Source organism: Pristiophorus japonicus, chromosome 7 (assembly GCF_044704955.1).
Source record: "Pristiophorus japonicus isolate sPriJap1 chromosome 7, sPriJap1.hap1, whole genome shotgun sequence".
Lineage (NCBI taxonomy): Eukaryota > Metazoa > Chordata > Chondrichthyes > Pristiophoridae > Pristiophorus > Pristiophorus japonicus.
In genome coordinates this window covers 126652538-126669446 of record NC_091983.1, presented here as the reverse complement: position 1 = coordinate 126669446, position 16909 = coordinate 126652538, and the positions used below count along the sequence as shown (strand labels likewise).

The 16909-nt window shown below is 44.8% G+C and overlaps 1 protein-coding gene across 2 annotated transcripts in view; it reads right to left on the bottom strand.

The window, feature by feature from the left end:
• man1a1 (mannosidase, alpha, class 1A, member 1) overlaps positions 1-16909 on the bottom strand; it is a 590495-nt gene that overhangs the window by 28436 nt on the left and 545150 nt on the right. For both annotated transcript variants that reach the window (XM_070885307.1, XM_070885308.1), the window contains exon 8: positions 6778-6893. In XM_070885307.1, coding sequence (XP_070741408.1) covers positions 6778-6893 — 116 coding nt within the window. The remainder of the gene's footprint in view (positions 1-6777; positions 6894-16909) is intronic.

The following is a 16909-nucleotide window of genomic DNA, read 5'->3' as shown; positions in this document are numbered from 1 at the left end:
ACTTAGAGAACGACACTAAGGAACAGAAGGTCCAAATACCCCAAATAGGCAGTCAGGTGATAATGAGGATTAACCCAGAGGGGTCTGGGCTCGCACCAAGTGGACCGGACCCCATCAGGTAATGGTAAGGGACACGTGCACTTGCGTAGTTATAAGGGGTATCGGCAAGTGGAATTACCGGACCCAGTTGAAAAACAGTCACTAACAGTCACTAACTGACTGGGCAATATTGTTTTTTTTGCAGGATTTTGGTGCTCATGAGAACAACATGGAGTAACTCATCCACATGTCAAGGACAACAGGCCGAGGGACGGCAAGGCCTGTATTACAGGGACTCGGGTGACATTAGTTGTGATAAAGAATAAAAAACACTGATGGTGATGGATGGAGCAATAGTGGACTTAAGTTGCAGTGTCGGAATAATGGGCATAAAACAACAGAACAAGGAAACAAAACAACATTGGGGATGGGCCAGTAATAGCGGACTAATAATTAGTGTAAATAAGGCCGCGGTGTGTTTTATAACTGGGGGCGGGGGGGATGACGACACCCAGGGGAAGGGGATACAGATTTCACTCAATATAGAAACATAGAAAATAGGTGCAGGAGTAGACCATTCGGCCCTTCGAGCCTGCACCACCATTCAATAAGATCATGGCTGATCATTCCCTCAGTACCCCTTTCCTGCTTTCTCTCCATATCCCTTGATCCCCTTAGCCGTAAGGGCCACATTTAACTCCCTCTTGAATATATCTAATGAACTGGCATCAACAACTCTCTGCAGCAGGGAATTTCACAGGTTAACAACTCTCTGAATGAAGAAGTTGCTCCTCATCTCAGTCCTAAATGGCCTACCCCTTATCCTAAGACACTGTCCCCTGATTCTGGACTTCCCCAACATCGGGAACATTCTACCCGCATCTAACCTGCCCCGTCCCATCAGAATCTTATATGTTTCTATGAGATCCCCTCTCATCCTTCTAAACTCCAATGTATAAAGGCCCAGTTGATCCAGTCTCTCCTCATATGTCAGTCCTGCCATCCCGGGAATCAGTCTGGTGAACCTTCGCTGCAATTCAATAGCAAGAACGTCCTTCCTCAGATTAGGAGACCAAAACTGAACACAATATTCCAGGTGAGGCCTCACCAAGGTCCTTTACAACTGCAGTAAGACCTCCCTGCTCCTATACTCAAATCCCCTAGCTATGAAGGCCAACATACTATTTGCCTTCTTCACCACCTGCTGTACTTGCATGCCAACTTTCAATGACTGATGAACCATGACACCCAGGTCTCGTTGCACCTCCCCTTTTGCTAATCTGCCACCATTCAGATAATATTATGTCTTGCGTTTTTGCCCCCAAAGTGGGTAAGCTCACACTTATCCACATTATACTGCATCTGCCATGCATTTGCCCACTCACCTAACCAATCACCCTGCAGCCTCCTAGCATCCCCCTCACAGCTCACACCGCCACCCAGTTTAGTGTCATCTGCAAACTTGGAGATATTACACTTAATTCCTTCATCCAAATCAATGAATGGTGGTGGAGGGTCGTATCCTGAGATAGACCCACCACTACGGCCCCACCCACTACTTTAGCAACAGTGAACACTACCAGGGCCCCAACCACCACACCCCCAAGCGCTACCAACGTGTCCAACTATGAATGCTGGGGTAAAAGGGGGATTGGTAATAAGGCAGACCAAGGAGAAGACACAATTCGGGGTACATCAATTTAACAGACTTAACCATCCTCAGCTTCTGCGGGTCAAACACCATAAGTCTGTATAAAAACCTGACCCTGCGAGCACTTGAAGGCCCTAAATCAAAAACCATGAAGTTTAATGTGGAAAGAGGGTCAGGTAAAAAGCGGGACCGGGGAAAAAGAATGATACTAGAAATGGTAGGCGCGGGATACGCGGCGGGAGTTGTGATGGTAAACACTATAGACCTGCACACGATCGATGATCGGGTCAACGCCCTAACCCGAACCTTACAGGGATTGTTGGAGAGGGAATTGTCACACATTGCGACACCATGCCAGAACTAGAACGGAAAGAAACTGGAGTAGAACCATACAGACAGAAATAGTATGCGCAGGGTACGGAACTTTGTTACTCAGTGGTATACAACATAACCTAGAGCAATTTCAAAATGGAAAGATGCCGGATTGGATAACACTTGATGTATTTACCAACTGGATCTTAGACAAAAACATGACTCATGCCTGTGAGGTGCGGAGAAACAGTCATGCTTGGGTCCCAAAGGTCAGATATGTAACCGGACATTTAAATATAATAGGTTTTGCACTATCTATGCCACAGTATGATGTGACAAAGGGAGATCCTCTATACCAAACAAACAATGTAGGGGAAATAAGAAATCAAACTCACGTAGGTTACCATGACCTATCCATATACGTAATTAAAGAGAACAACAGTACTAAGAGTCTCAGCATAGATGATTGCTATAAAAATAACCAAGTTGTTTTACGTCGCAATCCACTACGAATGCTCAAAGATAACTCTGGATATGACCAAGTGGATGGGTACACCTTGTGTGGGACCTTGTCAAAAGTCTTTGAAAGTCCACTGATTCTCCCCTGTGAACTCTACTAGTTACATCCTCAAAAAATTCTAGATTTGTCAAACTTGATTTCCCTTTCATAAATCCATGCTGACTTGGACCGATCCTGTCACTGCTTTTTAAATGCGCTGCTATTTCATCTTTAATAATTGATTCCAACATTTTCCCCACTACTGATGTCAGGCTAACCGGTCTTTAATTACCCATTTTCTCTCTCACTCCTTTTTTACAAAGTGGTGTTACAATAGCTACCCTCCAGTCCATAGGAACTGATCCAGAGTCGATGGAGTGTTGGAAAATGATCAATGCATCCACTATTTCTAGGGCCACTTCCTTAAGTACTCTGGGATGCAGACTATCAGGCCTTGGGGATTCCTTGGCCTTCAATCCCATCAATTTCCCTAACACAATTTCCTGACTAATAAGGATTTTCTTCAGTTCCTCCGTCTCGCTAGACCCGCGGTTATTTGTGTCTTCCTTCGTGAAGACAGAACCGAAGTATTTGTTCAATTGGTCTGCCATTTCTTTGTTCCCCATATTAAATTCACTTGATTCTGACTGCAAGGGACCTACGTTTGTTTTCACTAATCTTTTTCTCTTCACATATCGATAGAAGCTTTTGCAGTCAGTTTTTATGTTCCCAGCAAGCTTTCTCTCATACTCTATTCTCCCCATCCTAATTAAACCCTTTGTCCTCCTCTGCTGAATTCTAAATTTCTCCCAGTCCTCAGGTTTGCTGCTTTTTCTGGCCAATTTATATGCCTTTTCCTTGGATTTAACACTATCCTTAATTTCCCTTGTTAGCCATGGTTGAGCCACCTTTCCCATTTTATTTTTACTCCAGACAGGAGTGTACAATTGTTGAAGTTCATCCATGTGATCTTTAAATGTTTTCCATTGCCTATCCACCGTCAACCCTTTAAGTATCATTCGCCAGTCTATCCTAGCCAATTCACGTCTCATACCATTGAAGTTACTTTTCCTCAAGTTCAGGACCCTAGTCTCTGAATTAACTGTGTCACTCTCCATCTTAATAAAGAATTCTACCATATTATGGTCACTCTTCCCCAAGGGGCCTCGCACAAGAAGATTGCTAATTAGTTCTTTCTCATTACACATTTCCCTTGTTAGCCATGGTTGAGCCATGGTTTAGGGTGAGTCGTCGAGGAGCTAGCTGGCTGGTGCAGCTGTAGCAGGGAAAGAAGGCAAAAAAGTAAAAAGAAATCGAAGGGTGACATCACAGCCAAGCGGGTAAGCGATTGGCTGGTGATTGGTGAGTAGTTTTTCTTCTTTTTCTTTTCCTTTATCAATAAGAAACCTTTGGCATTGTTGCCAAATTAAATTAATTTAAGGGTTAAGTCATGGCAGGAGAGCCCAGAACAGTGTCATGCTCCTCCTGTGCTATGTGGGAGTGTCCCTGACTATTATGTGTGCGGGATGTGTATCCAGCTGCAGCTCCTAACAGACCACATTACGGCACTGGAGCTGCACATGGATTCACTCTGGAGCATCCACGATGCTAAGGATGTCGTGAATAGCACGTTTACTGAGTTGGTCACATCGCAGGTAAAGGTTACTCAGGCAGGTGGGAATGAGTGACCATCAGGCAGAGCAGTGGAAGGAAAGTAACGTAGGGGTCCCCTGCGGTCATCCCACTCCAAAACAGATACACCGCCTTGGGTGCTGTTGGAGGGGATGACTCATCAGGGGAGGGCAGCAGCAGCCAAGTTCATGGCACCATGGGTGGCTCTGCTGCACAGGAGGGCAGGAAAAAGAGTGGGAGAGTTATAGTTGTAGGGGATTCTATTGTAAGGGGAATAGATAGACGTTTCTGCGACCGCAATCGAGACTCCAGGATGGTATGTTGCCTCCCTGGTGCAAGGGTCAAGGATGTCTCGGAGCGGCTGCAGGACATTTTGGAGGGGGACGGTGAACAGCCAGTTGTCGTGGTGCATATAGGTACCAACGATAGGTAAAAGATGGGATGAGTTCCAACAAGATGAATTTAGGAAGCTAGGAGTTAAATTAAAAAGCAGGACCTCAAAAAGGTAGTAATCTCAGGATTGCTACGTGCTAGTCAGAGTAGAAATAGCAGGATAGCTAAGATGAATACGTGGCTTGAAGAGTGGTGCAGGAGACGCACATAAATGGATACATTATAAACTCTGAACTGAAAGAAGAAACCATCAATGGGACAATGATAGACACTATCCGCGAAGGGTATGAGAAGGCCATCGGGCCACAAGGAAAACCGATACCCCAACTGAATGAGGAACAAACTCGACTGGAGCAGGATATTCAGAAGCAATGACTGAAATATATAGTCCTGATGGAAGACATAGACAAACTGCAAAGAGACACTGAGAAAATGTTGGCTATCCAGCCGTGGTATAGGCAACTTTGGAACGCTGAACTCAATATGCAAGTGCATCCATGGATACGGATAGAGTCACATATATTGGCTGTAGTGCAAGGGATCATCTTGGTCATCTTGCTATTGTTAGCCTGTAAAAAGTGTAACTTACGTAAGAGGCAGGCTCTAGCCCGAACAAGAGTTAAAACATTGAATAAAGGGAATATAGACATTCCGGCAGAAAGGACTTATTTAGTATAACCTTGATGGGAAAGCCAACAGGTAGATCCTGCAGTTCAGGAAGTAGTGCTACCCAAGCGAAAGGACAACCCTGGAGGTTCATCCAGGAGGAAGTAATTGGGAAATGGCCTATCTTGGGGCATATAGCCAAGGGCCATTAGTGGGGATTGTAAGGGGATAAGAAATGGTCACTAGGGTGGAGACAGACCGAGGGTCATGAATGGAGATACTTAAGGTAGTGAATTGATCAGACACGTAAAATGGTCCAGATTAAGAGAGCTCATCAGTATTAGGAGATTCTGAGGAATCAGGAGTTCTTCTGTCTTATGGTATGGATTGTAATATTAACCGATTATGTAAAACTTACTTATGTATGTAAAGCACACTTGTACACGCGCTTATATTGGGTTAAGAGGAGGGAAGCAGCAATGCCTGATGGTTAATGAACTATCCGTTGGATTAACCTTAGAACAGACTTATGGAAGTGTACATATTCAGTACAGCACAAGGACACAAATGTTTGGAAACATACATTGTAGCAGCATGGGAACAGAATGGTACTGACTGGTAATTTTGACTAGAGTTCTTGGGAGAGGAATAAGGAGGCACCACCCTGGAAAACAAAGTTAATCAACAAGTCATGAGAAACGGAGGCAAAGTTGACACCATGGGAGATGGACAGGTGGGGGAGAACCACTCAGAGCCAGTCTGAGCAGCAGGCCAATCGGTGGTTTTGTAGGAGGGTCACACACCTCAGAAAACTGTATAATTGTAACTGTAAAACCTCTGATTGGGGAAAGTGTCCATCGGAACCTTCCCGAGCATGTTCGAATAAAAATCTGTTAACCGAGGTTTCATCTGAGTGATTCCGTGGTCGCTATACAATACGGGCAGGTATTGATTCCTTATATCAGAGAGTTCACCTTGAGGAAGAGAAGTCTTCTTTTTACCCCAACAAGAACCCAAGATGATGCCATTAGTTTTCCATTCGACTCCACCAGGTAAGGCAAGCTTTTTAAAAATGGTATTTAGCACTGTCCTTAAAAATACCCTTATTGGCGAAACTCGCAAAGAATCGCATTATTGGTGGATTTGACCCTAAATAACGTCACAAAATTGCTACTGGAAAAGATTGGCCCTTATTTTTTTTTTTTTTTTTAAGGACGGCATTACACCACTGGCGAAACTAGCAAATTGGCCCTAAATTCATTTAGCTCCAAAAAAAACTTTTAGCTCCAAAAAATTGAGCTAAATCGTGGCGAATTTTGGGCCCCTAGGTCTTTTGTGATGTTAGACTGTTCTGCACAATATCCTTTGATGTGTGAGATAAATTCCTATATTGAGATGGATTGCTGTATCATTATCACAAGCAGGTAAAGAAAATATCTACACAAGTTTTTTTTTTAAAAACAGCATTTCAATGTAAATATTTATAAAACTTACAACACCATTATCTAATTAATTTATAATTTGCAACTGGTAAAATATAAGCACTAAATGGTTTACATTTTCAGCATCAGTTTTTGTTTTATGAAACCATGTGTGCACTTGTATTACCAAGCAACTAGAAAGAAGATTAAAATGCCCGGTTTACCTGAACTGCATCATAATACATTTTCTGGGCTTCTTCATCAGTCTTGTCTGACATCAACCATGCCTTGAGCAAATATTCATAAAAGCTGTCTCCAAGCCCTCCAACAGATACGTGATCTGAAAGAACAGGTACATAAGCCAGCAAGTTCCAACAGATATTCTCAAAGTGAAGCATACAATGAGACCATAAAATCATTCACGCGCATACAGCACATTGCTGACAGTTCATATATTAACTAATGTTATGGCCTATGCCAGAAAATATGACATAAACACAAGTACACATCAAAAACCTTTGATTTCTTCTTTGTAAAAAACACAAAAGTAGAATTGTATAATATTCAGTTAACCATTCCTACAAAACTGTAAAATCAATTTTGCTAGACATTTAAGCACACTATTTGGTTAGGCTTAAAGAAGCTAGCCTGTCAATATTATCAATAAAAATGCAACTATTAATGTGTTTAATACTTTAACAAAAACAATCTATAAAAAAAAAACTGCTCTTTTTTCCAGCGGATCCACCACAGTAAAATTGGCACCCACAATGCAGTTAGTCTCGTGCCACAGCTGAACATTACATGACAACTATGAATATCCAATGAATGGCAGATTATGCAATCAATGACAGAATAGTTGCACCTTTTTCTTATGTTACTATCTATACATTTAAAAAAACACAACGTGTGTTCATTTTCTAGCTAAAGACTGTGGTTATGCAGAATGGGAAATGCAGCTGGAAAATATGTGGAGCTGGATTTTCGGCGAAAACGGTAGCGATGTGTGAAAGTTACCGTTTTAGCTGCACTACCATTTTTAAGCTGAACTTTCGGCCTTATCGGTAAGGGAGGTATTGCACAAGCATTCACGGCGCAAAACGCGAGTTTCGGCAACTTTAGTCCGGGGTTGTCTGCGCTGCGAGAGGCGCCTTGGGAAGAGGGAAAAAAAAATTCCAAAAAACATTCCAAAAACATTTACAAGACCCGTAACTATCTAATTGCTGCAAAAAAACCCTAACTTCCCATTTTTGCAGGTTTTCGTACTTACCGCTGCTGGCAGGTCAGCACCGACAGGAGGAAGAGCATCCGGGAGGGCGCCGAGCACCTCGAGTCTCGTCGCCGAGAGCATGCAGAAAAAAAGCGCAGACAGCGGAAGGAGCGTGCGGCAAACCAGTCACACCCATCCTTTCCTTCAACGACTGTCCCACCTGTGACAGAGACTGTAATTCCCGTATTGGCCTGTTCAGTCACCCAAGAACTCACTTTTAGAGTGGAAGCAAGTCTTTCTCGATTTCGAGGAGCTGCCTATGATTATGATGACCGACAGGTTTGACCTGTCGCTATTCTGGACACGGCGTACGGGTTGGGAGAGTGCCGAAACTTGATTGCAAACTCAATCGGAGTTGTTGCACGTTGTGCACTTCTCCCTGGCTGTACTTGGAAGCGCCGCCACAAACAAGTACTCGAGGATCCCACCCGGACTTTGCGACCGGGTTTTCGCCATGGAGGGTCAAAATCCAGCCGTTTAGGTATATGTAGACTTCAAATCAAACCCTGCTTGCCAGGACGGAGGCCTGTGCAGCGTGTTGATATGGTTAATTTTAATGTTTCAGTGCAGGCAGCAGGGTCTACTTCTGCAAAATATTAAAGACTCTACAGTAAGTTGAGAGTAACCAAGAGGTTCAATGGACTAAGTTTTTTTTGTAACAGGGATTCACACTACACTGACCTTATACGCCACAAAACATCAAGCCCAAGCTTAACATTAGCCAAGAGTGAGACTGCCTCTTTCACAACAATGCTCAGCTGAAAATGTTTCACATCAATGCAAAAGTTGCAGTATAACTGCATTCTTAGATTGTCATCAATGGGCACTATACCACATCTCTGTAGACATATAAAATAAAAGCATATGTAAAGATAATCTAGATACTGTATTGAGAACACTACTATTCTACCTCAACTGGTTGAATGCTTGTTTTTTTTATTTCAGTGCCTGTACTTATTTGGCTTCAGAATGCTGATCCTTAGACATTAATTATACCTGCCAATTCTTGTTGTTTTGTTCAGTTGTTTTATAACTGAAATTATACTATACTCATTTCATCAATCTAAAGAACTGAATGTTTCCAAAAATAATAATCTATTTACCTTACAATAGAGAGCATAGAATTAATAGTTTGGGATAATTTAAATATATAAGTGATATGCCATTTTAGATCACTGTACTCAAGGAGTAGTCAGAAGTTGAGCTTAAAGTAAACAGAATTTCTATTACAAAAATGTGTTGCTTTTCCTCAAGTTAATTCTAAAGGGAATGCAATAACCAGATCAGTAGATTCTTGCATTTATATCAGAAATATTGTAAACCACATGAATGCTCAAGATACAAACGTAATGTCTTGAAGATCATGAAGCAAGACAGTGCTAAGAAAGGTAGCACTGAATTATTGGCAGCAATTATTTCTAATTGTAGTGTACTTTAATTAGCATAATGGAATATATAGAAAAAGACACAATTTGCAGTAATGAACCATTATGTGCAAACTTCATTTACAGATACATTATGCACTGAGCTCTTGGTTTTAGCCTTTCATCTTCACCACTAAGCACAAAGAAGGAACAAGTGGGAATGGATGCCTTCCTTGGATGTCAATGGTGCTCCTCGGTTTGGCCAGTCGGCTGAAAGATCAAAATGGGGCAATTCCATTTCTTCCCCAGATCTTTCCACTACCAGCCAAGTGAGGACTTAAAATCCCTTCAGAATTCATGGCAGACAGATGTGAGATAAACACACCATCACTTATATGCCACTGTTTTCTTAAATCTCTCAACACACAGTTTTAACGAACAAAATTTGGAACACTAGAATGACAAAAATTGAGAGAGCGGACCACGGTACTTCCCCACAAGGATATAAGGAAAATTGAAGAGCCAGTCATTCTGGGTCACTGTAATGCATTCCCTGCAGCCAGCTATACATCAGTTGGGTGGAAGTTTAAGAACCTTTCCTCTAAAATAAGGGGCTAAAAATTTGGTTGCTGAGCGCCACCCATTAGAGCCCAAGAGGGCCGCTAACCTCCTACCGACTGAGCGCCGGCCTGGCAGCATCTCCCGCGACCTTCAGTGGAGGTCCACTGGCGGTGCCAAGAGTGAACGCTGCGCACTCTAGCGCCACTCACTCGGTGATGTTTATTAGTGTGCAACACCCCCATTGCACCGCAGTCGTGAACTTGACTGCTTTCGCCTGCCGTAGCGCCTGACCCCACTTCCGACACGGAGAAGTTACCGGGGCGATATGTCCGAGGTGGAACATGTGAGCAGTTAAAATTATTTTTTTTCCATTAATGCATCTCTCCTAGATGCTGGACTCTGTTGTTTAGCTGCCTTGGCTTTTCTTTAACGTTTGGTTCATCCAGCTGACCTCCCCTTTAGACGCTAGGATGCCGGTTTCCTAGTGCCAGAACTTCAGCAGTGCTCCCGCGATAGTGCCCCAGGAATCAGGGTTAGTGCCCCAAGAGGAGTGTGGAACGCTTTCCTTAGCGCTCCACTCCCCTCTAGAGGCGCTAAAAGTGAATATCCCGGTTGGAAGTGGTAAACGTCGCCCCGCGCTAATATTAGCAACCAGGTGGTGCCATTACCTCAAACCAGGCTATACTGAATTTTTAGCCCAAGGTGCACAGTGTGGAAGTGGAAGAATATCAACTCAATTACAAATAAAGGTCAAAAAAGCCTGATGTAATTACAAGGTCACTGAAAGAATCATTTAAGTTACTCAATATGTTACCAGCTACCAAATATAGGTGGCAACCTTGAGACATACATTCTAAAAAAAACATACTTTAGCAAATGAAGGCATCATAAAGGAAGCCAGATCTTTAGGTTTCCATGAACAAATTACCATGGAAACCTTTGACATTTGCAATTGAAACAAGTAACTGCACATTCATCTTCAAGGACACTCATCAATAGTATCCTGTATTATTATATGCATTATTACAGCAGACAAAATTCTACACACACATTTCTGCAACAATTCACTGTCACACTGCTGTCAGATTAGTCAGGTTAAATTAATTCACACAAAAATTGTCAATGTGCCAAAAATTTATTTACTAAATTATAGAGTTCTTCAACAATGAGGGATAAAAGCAGATATTCCAGGAAATGATCATTTCAAATGCACACTGCTGTTTTTGTGAGGTAAAGGCTCCCAAAGCAGTCAAAATTAATTCTAGCGAGAAGGGGAAACAATCTATTCAATAAGTATACTAACTTACTGGTATGAAATCCTTAGGTGGGGAAATATTGTTGGAATCTTTTAAGTGTTTATGATATTTAATGACAACACAGCCCTGCAATGCTATCAGTTCCTTCCTCATGTAATTATCAGATTATATGAAAATTCCAACAAGTTCTGAAGCATGTACATGTTGCAAGCTGACAACAGAATATAGCATTTAAATATAGAAGTTCTAAGCAATGTAGAAAACTAAATGTGCTTGGACAAAGCATAAAAGAGCAAATGCTGTTCGAACACAGAGATATTCATCACATCACATCACCAAAATTAGCACAATTAGAATCCACAAGTCCCAGGTGAGAGAACTCTATTCATATCCCAGGGCAGCCTGTCAAATTCATATCCCTAAGCTGGTGGAGATTTACCAGTTCTCAACTGGACCAATACACAGAAATACATAAGAATTACAACATGGCCCAACGAGACGCTATTGCCATTTACCTTCCAAGCAAGCAAATAGTTCTAATCATGTTTACCCACCATGTTCGCATATCTCGTCAACTCCCTTTTCTCCATCCATCCATTTAATCTAATCTTAAATGTTGACATAATTTCAGCCTCAGGCACTAACCCTGGATGTGAATTCTACAGCTTCACAGATGTGTGAAGTTTCTCTTGCTCTCTGTTCTAAATCTGTTACATTTAATCTTGTACCCATGATCTATGAAGCAGACTGGGTCCAGTAGGTGAGCATCATTTCACTTCGCTTCAGAGTCAATTTGGGCTCCGGATTTACACTCCAAAACTTTAGGCTCAGAGTGAAGCAAAAGTGCATTAACCATAAGGTTGTAGCATAAATGCATCTAGAAATGTTAAGGTTCTTCCTCATTTATGCTAGTCTTTAGGTTTTGGTTTTACGAATACACTTTTCTTTTCATCCCAGTTACCTTTCTGACATTTTCTTCTAGCTAAAAGACATAGAAGATGTTTCCACTTGTGAGAGAGTCCAAAACTAGAGACCAAGGGGGAGAAATTTGGGGTGGGAACCCAGGTGAAGTGGTAATGTTATCGCCTTGAAAAAATTTGCGCCCTCCGCCCAGAAATTAGTCAGAATCAGGCGATGACGAAAGTTTGCTTGGTAAATTTAGCAGATCCATTGCGCTTGCGCTAAACTCCAATTCAGATACCAGGAACAGCCGAGTCGTAAAGGCGCGGCAAGTTAAGTTAGCGCATGAGCAGCTCCAGCTCCACAGTGTCTTCAGAGCGCCAAAATGGAGGAGGAAGGAGGATGCCAGCTATGTGCCTGCTTCTCGCCCACCACCCTTGATGCCTTGTTGGAGACAGTGGAGAGTCGCTGGAGTGCCCTCCAGCCTGGAGGGGAACAATGGTCACCTCCTGGGGCTTTGACGAGGCTGTGGAGGGAGATGGCATAGCACGTTTCAGCCCGGAATACGGTGGCCGCAACAGCGACGTAAAGTCACAATAAATTCAACAACCTTACTAGGGTTATCAGGGTGAGTACCCTTTCCATTCACCTTCCAATGCCTTCATGTGAACCTCACTGTCTCACACAATGTAAAGACTTTGCAGTGCCTACTCCTTCTATATGTCTACAAGCCATGCTCATCCATGCTGAAACCAGCCTGAATCCTCTCCATCGCCTCACCAGACATGCCCTGCCCATCCAAGCATCTCTCACCTTCTAGGTCCTTACTCAGCCTAAGCCCACCTACCAGCACCTTTGAACTCTTCATAAGCGGTCACAGGCCTAAGCCTCATACTTACTGATAATTGCTTGTGTGCCAGACCCACCGATCACACATCCACTGTGCGATGCCACGCAGGATGAAATGCAGATATGCACACTTCCTCATATTACTCACGAGTATCCTACTGCAGACACATGTGGCACATCAGCACCTACACAGCCACCAACAACTTTTTGTTTTTGTCACTGCAGTTTAAACTCGCACACAATATGCACGAGCTGCATCATCGGGGAGAGGACCAGCCCCACCTCCAGGACCTCAGCGAGGTGGAGGAGCGAGTGTACAGCCTCATGAGTGCTTCAGTAGTGGCATTGGAAGGTGGTGAGGCAGAGTCCCCACTCGACAGTGAAGGTATGTGAATGAGATGGGTATTTTGTGCGAGTCCCCTTAGCCTTGAGGCCACATGCCTTACAACATGTTGGAAACAAAATAACGATGCCCCCCTACTTCTTGCTTTCCTGCCCCCACCCCAGCTAATAACCACACTTCTGTTGCTTTGAGTTTACAGATGATGAGCCGGAAGAGCGGCAACCTGCCCGTGAGCGGACATCTGCAGACGACGGGCAAGTTGAGGAGGAATTGGAGAGCAGTGTGCCGGGACAGGGCGAGACGTCCTCATTGGGAGCAAGTGGGGAAACCAACTCTTGCGGCCATCTTCTCAGGATTGCATGACGCTGAGGCTTCTGATGCAGTGGCCTGCAGCAACGCACAGCGTGAAGGGAAGCTCAGGGGCCAGCACTCCAGAGGGTAAGTCGACCCATGAGTCCTGCTCACAGACAGGCAGATGAGCATCTGGATTTGGAGGCTATGCCCAGGGAGTGAGCTAATGGGTGCATTGGCGAAGATCCCTCCAAGCGTGGATGCACTTGCTTTGAGTGTGGTGGAGGCCGTCTCAACCTTTGCATTTGCGTCTCAGCAGCCCATCGAGCCCACCCTTGGTATATTCCAACGGATGATGGACGCTAGTGAACATGGGGTCCCAGACATGATGGCGCGGGCAATGGTTGACATGGCTGTCGACTTTGAATGGCAGGCCGAGATCACGCTACACCTGCATTCTGCCATGTTGTCAGTGCATAGTGGCATCAATGTGCTGTGTGCTCCAATACAGAGTATAATTGGTGCCAGTCAAGCTGATGACTTCTGCCATCGTGTCTGGATCCCCATCAGTCCAATGGGGATGTAGTGGTCCCAAAGTAGGCCAGCAATCTGCATTCCAATAGATTGTTCCGGATGCTGAGGCCACCCCGGGGGAGTGGAAACAGTCGGTCGAGATGGATGTCCTCTCTCAGGAGCATATAATTCCGGCTCCCACCACTGTCATTCAGCCTTTGCTCCTGCCGTGGTCTGCACCCCAGCCATCCAAGACTGGTGCCGCCCATTCTCAGGTGGTGCCATCAGCAGCCGGGCCTTCCAGGCTCAGAGCGACATGCTAGGCCATCTGTCCTGTCTCCCTCAGACATACAGGAGCCCTCAAGCAGCCTTGCTGCAGGCACTGATGACCCATTGAAGAGGAGCAGTAGGTGAGGGGGGGGGGGGTGAGGCAGAGGGGTGAGAAATGTCAATGGAAGACGCACTGAATAAATGTGTCTCCATGGGATCTAGGTATATATGTTGGGAAGTTTCAGCATCTGTTGTGTTTTTTGAAGGGGCGGGTGCTCCATGTTGTTTTATTGGAGGACGTGGTGTTTTTAGGGTTGTTTGAGGCATGGTTGCTAAATAAAATGTTAGTTGAACCGTTTCCTTCAGCGTCCGGTATGTGACTGCTCAGTTGTGACGGAGATGTGGCATTATCGTGACACAATGCACAGTCATTATTAGCTGCATCCCTCAGCTACCTCCATTTAAGCAAAGCGTTCCCTTATAAGCCACTGCCGAAGTGTCATGATGCCACCAACATTGGCACACTGTCTCCTCAGTGCCTGCTGCTGCTCGTCATGTTGTTGGACATTTGGGGCGTCGCCAGGCTCCTGTTCCTCCCCCTCCTCCCCGAGGTGGGCCCTCATGATGGCCAAATTGTGCAGCATGCAGCATACCACAATGAACTGAAACCTGTTCAGGGGAGTATTGAAATCTGCCTCTGCAATGGTCCAGACATCAGAATTACTACTTCAGCACACCGATTGTTTGCTCTGTGATGCTGCTGTTGGTGGAGGCATGGCTCACATTGTAGCATTCCTCCGGCTCTGTGGTAGGGTTGCGGAGGGGGGGGGGGGGGTCATTAACCAGGTCGCCAGGCCGTATCCCTTGTCCCCGAGCAGCCAGCTTCGGCCTTGCCGTGGGGGCTGAAACAGTTGAGGAACAGTGCTCTCCCACAGGATAAAGACGTCATATGTGCTTCCAGGATAGCGAGCATTCAGTGCGAGGATGCGCTACGTGTGGTCGCACACGAGTTGCACATTTAGGGAGTGTATCCCTTTCTGTTTCTGAAGACCACTGGAATGGTGCTCGTCGACCATGTGCGTGCAGTCAATTGCTTCTTGCATCCTCGGGAAGCCTGCTATCCTGGCAAACCCACATGCGCGCTCATCCTGTTTCTTCCTGCTCATCGGGAAGGTCATGAAGTCCATTCTGCATGTGACGAGAGCCTGTATGATGTCACAGATGGAGCGATGTGCTGCGAATTGTGAGACGCTGCATATATCCCCTGGTGCAGTTTGGACGGAGCCAGAGGCACAGAAGGTGAGTGCCACTGTGACTTTCACTGCAACGTGCAGTGCAGTCCTGGTGTCGATGTGAGGCTGTAGGTCTTCCTGCAGGACATGGCATATCTCGGTAACAACCTCCTTTTGGAAGCGCATAGTTCGGACACACTGCTCCTCAGACTGATCCAGGTATGAGCGTTGCCGCCGGTAAAACCGTGGGAGGGGCAAGGCCTCCTGCCCCGATGTTTAGGAGCTCTCCTCCTTCGGCCGCCGATATGGCCAACAGCCCTTCTCTGTTATCGATGCCTTGCTAGAGCATGTAGAATGCGACGCTGGCGAACAAGTAATGCCACCATTAAAATTTCACAAAGAAGTTTCCCTGAAGGTGAACTGGCATGTCCGTGTGCCACTGCAAACTCGGAAGCTCACCACCGTGATGTGTGTACTGAATGTGACCTCTGAGGGAAGTGCTTCCTCATCCCTTTATATAGCCACAAGTTAATGACTCTGCAGGCCTGTACTGACTGTTTTTCCAGACGTTGTTCTTGGCGGCCACATCTAATTTTACGACCGGGATGCAAGAGTGGGCGTTGCACCAGAAATACGTCATGATCGGAGTGATCATCAGCAGCCAGGCAGTACTGGTTTGTGCCCCCGGTGAGCCGCTAATGAATTTTCAGTCGGGGTGCTAAACGCTACGCTCCTGGTTGGTAACCGCTTATGCTCTCTAACGCCCCCTCTGGTCCCTAATTGCGTTAGGCAACCGAAAACCCAGCCCCATGAATATATGATAGTCACCAATAAATCCTACAAGGAATGCAAAAGCAACTACATCATTCAGAGAGTGGTGAGAATGTGGCACTCGCTATCACATGGAGTGGTTGAAGTGATCAGCATAGCTGTATTTAAAGGGAAGCTAGATAAGTACATAAGGGGGAAAGGAGTAGAAGGATATGGTCATAGGATGAGATGAAGTAAGGTGAGAGGAAGCTTGTGTAGAGCATAAACATCGGCATAGACCTGTTGGGCTGAATGGCTTGTTGTTTCCGTGCTGTAAAATTCTCTATTTCCATTGTGTTTATGTATTTTCCTTTTTTGTACTGTATTTACAAAAATTAGGCTAAGAAGGAGATTGCTACCTTGGTCTGCTTTATCCTTCTAAAAGTAGATGCCCCGAACTTGGTGGAAGATAAGTTCCGCCCAAGGGTACTTTGAGTGAGAGTTTCGTGGAAAAGCCCTGGAATGACCACACGGCAGCAAAAAATCTGGATGGTAGTTCCCAATTTCAGCGGCAATGCAATCCTTGGCAAAGTACCGCGAGGATGGAGTCGGGCTCAGGGAAGGGGGCAACATATAAAATTAAAACATTCCAAAAAAAAAACACTGGAAAACGTTCAGGGGACCCCATCCACCTGAATCGCTGGAAAAAAAAAAAGGAAAGAAAAATTTACTAACCTTTTTTTTTTGCAGGTCTTCT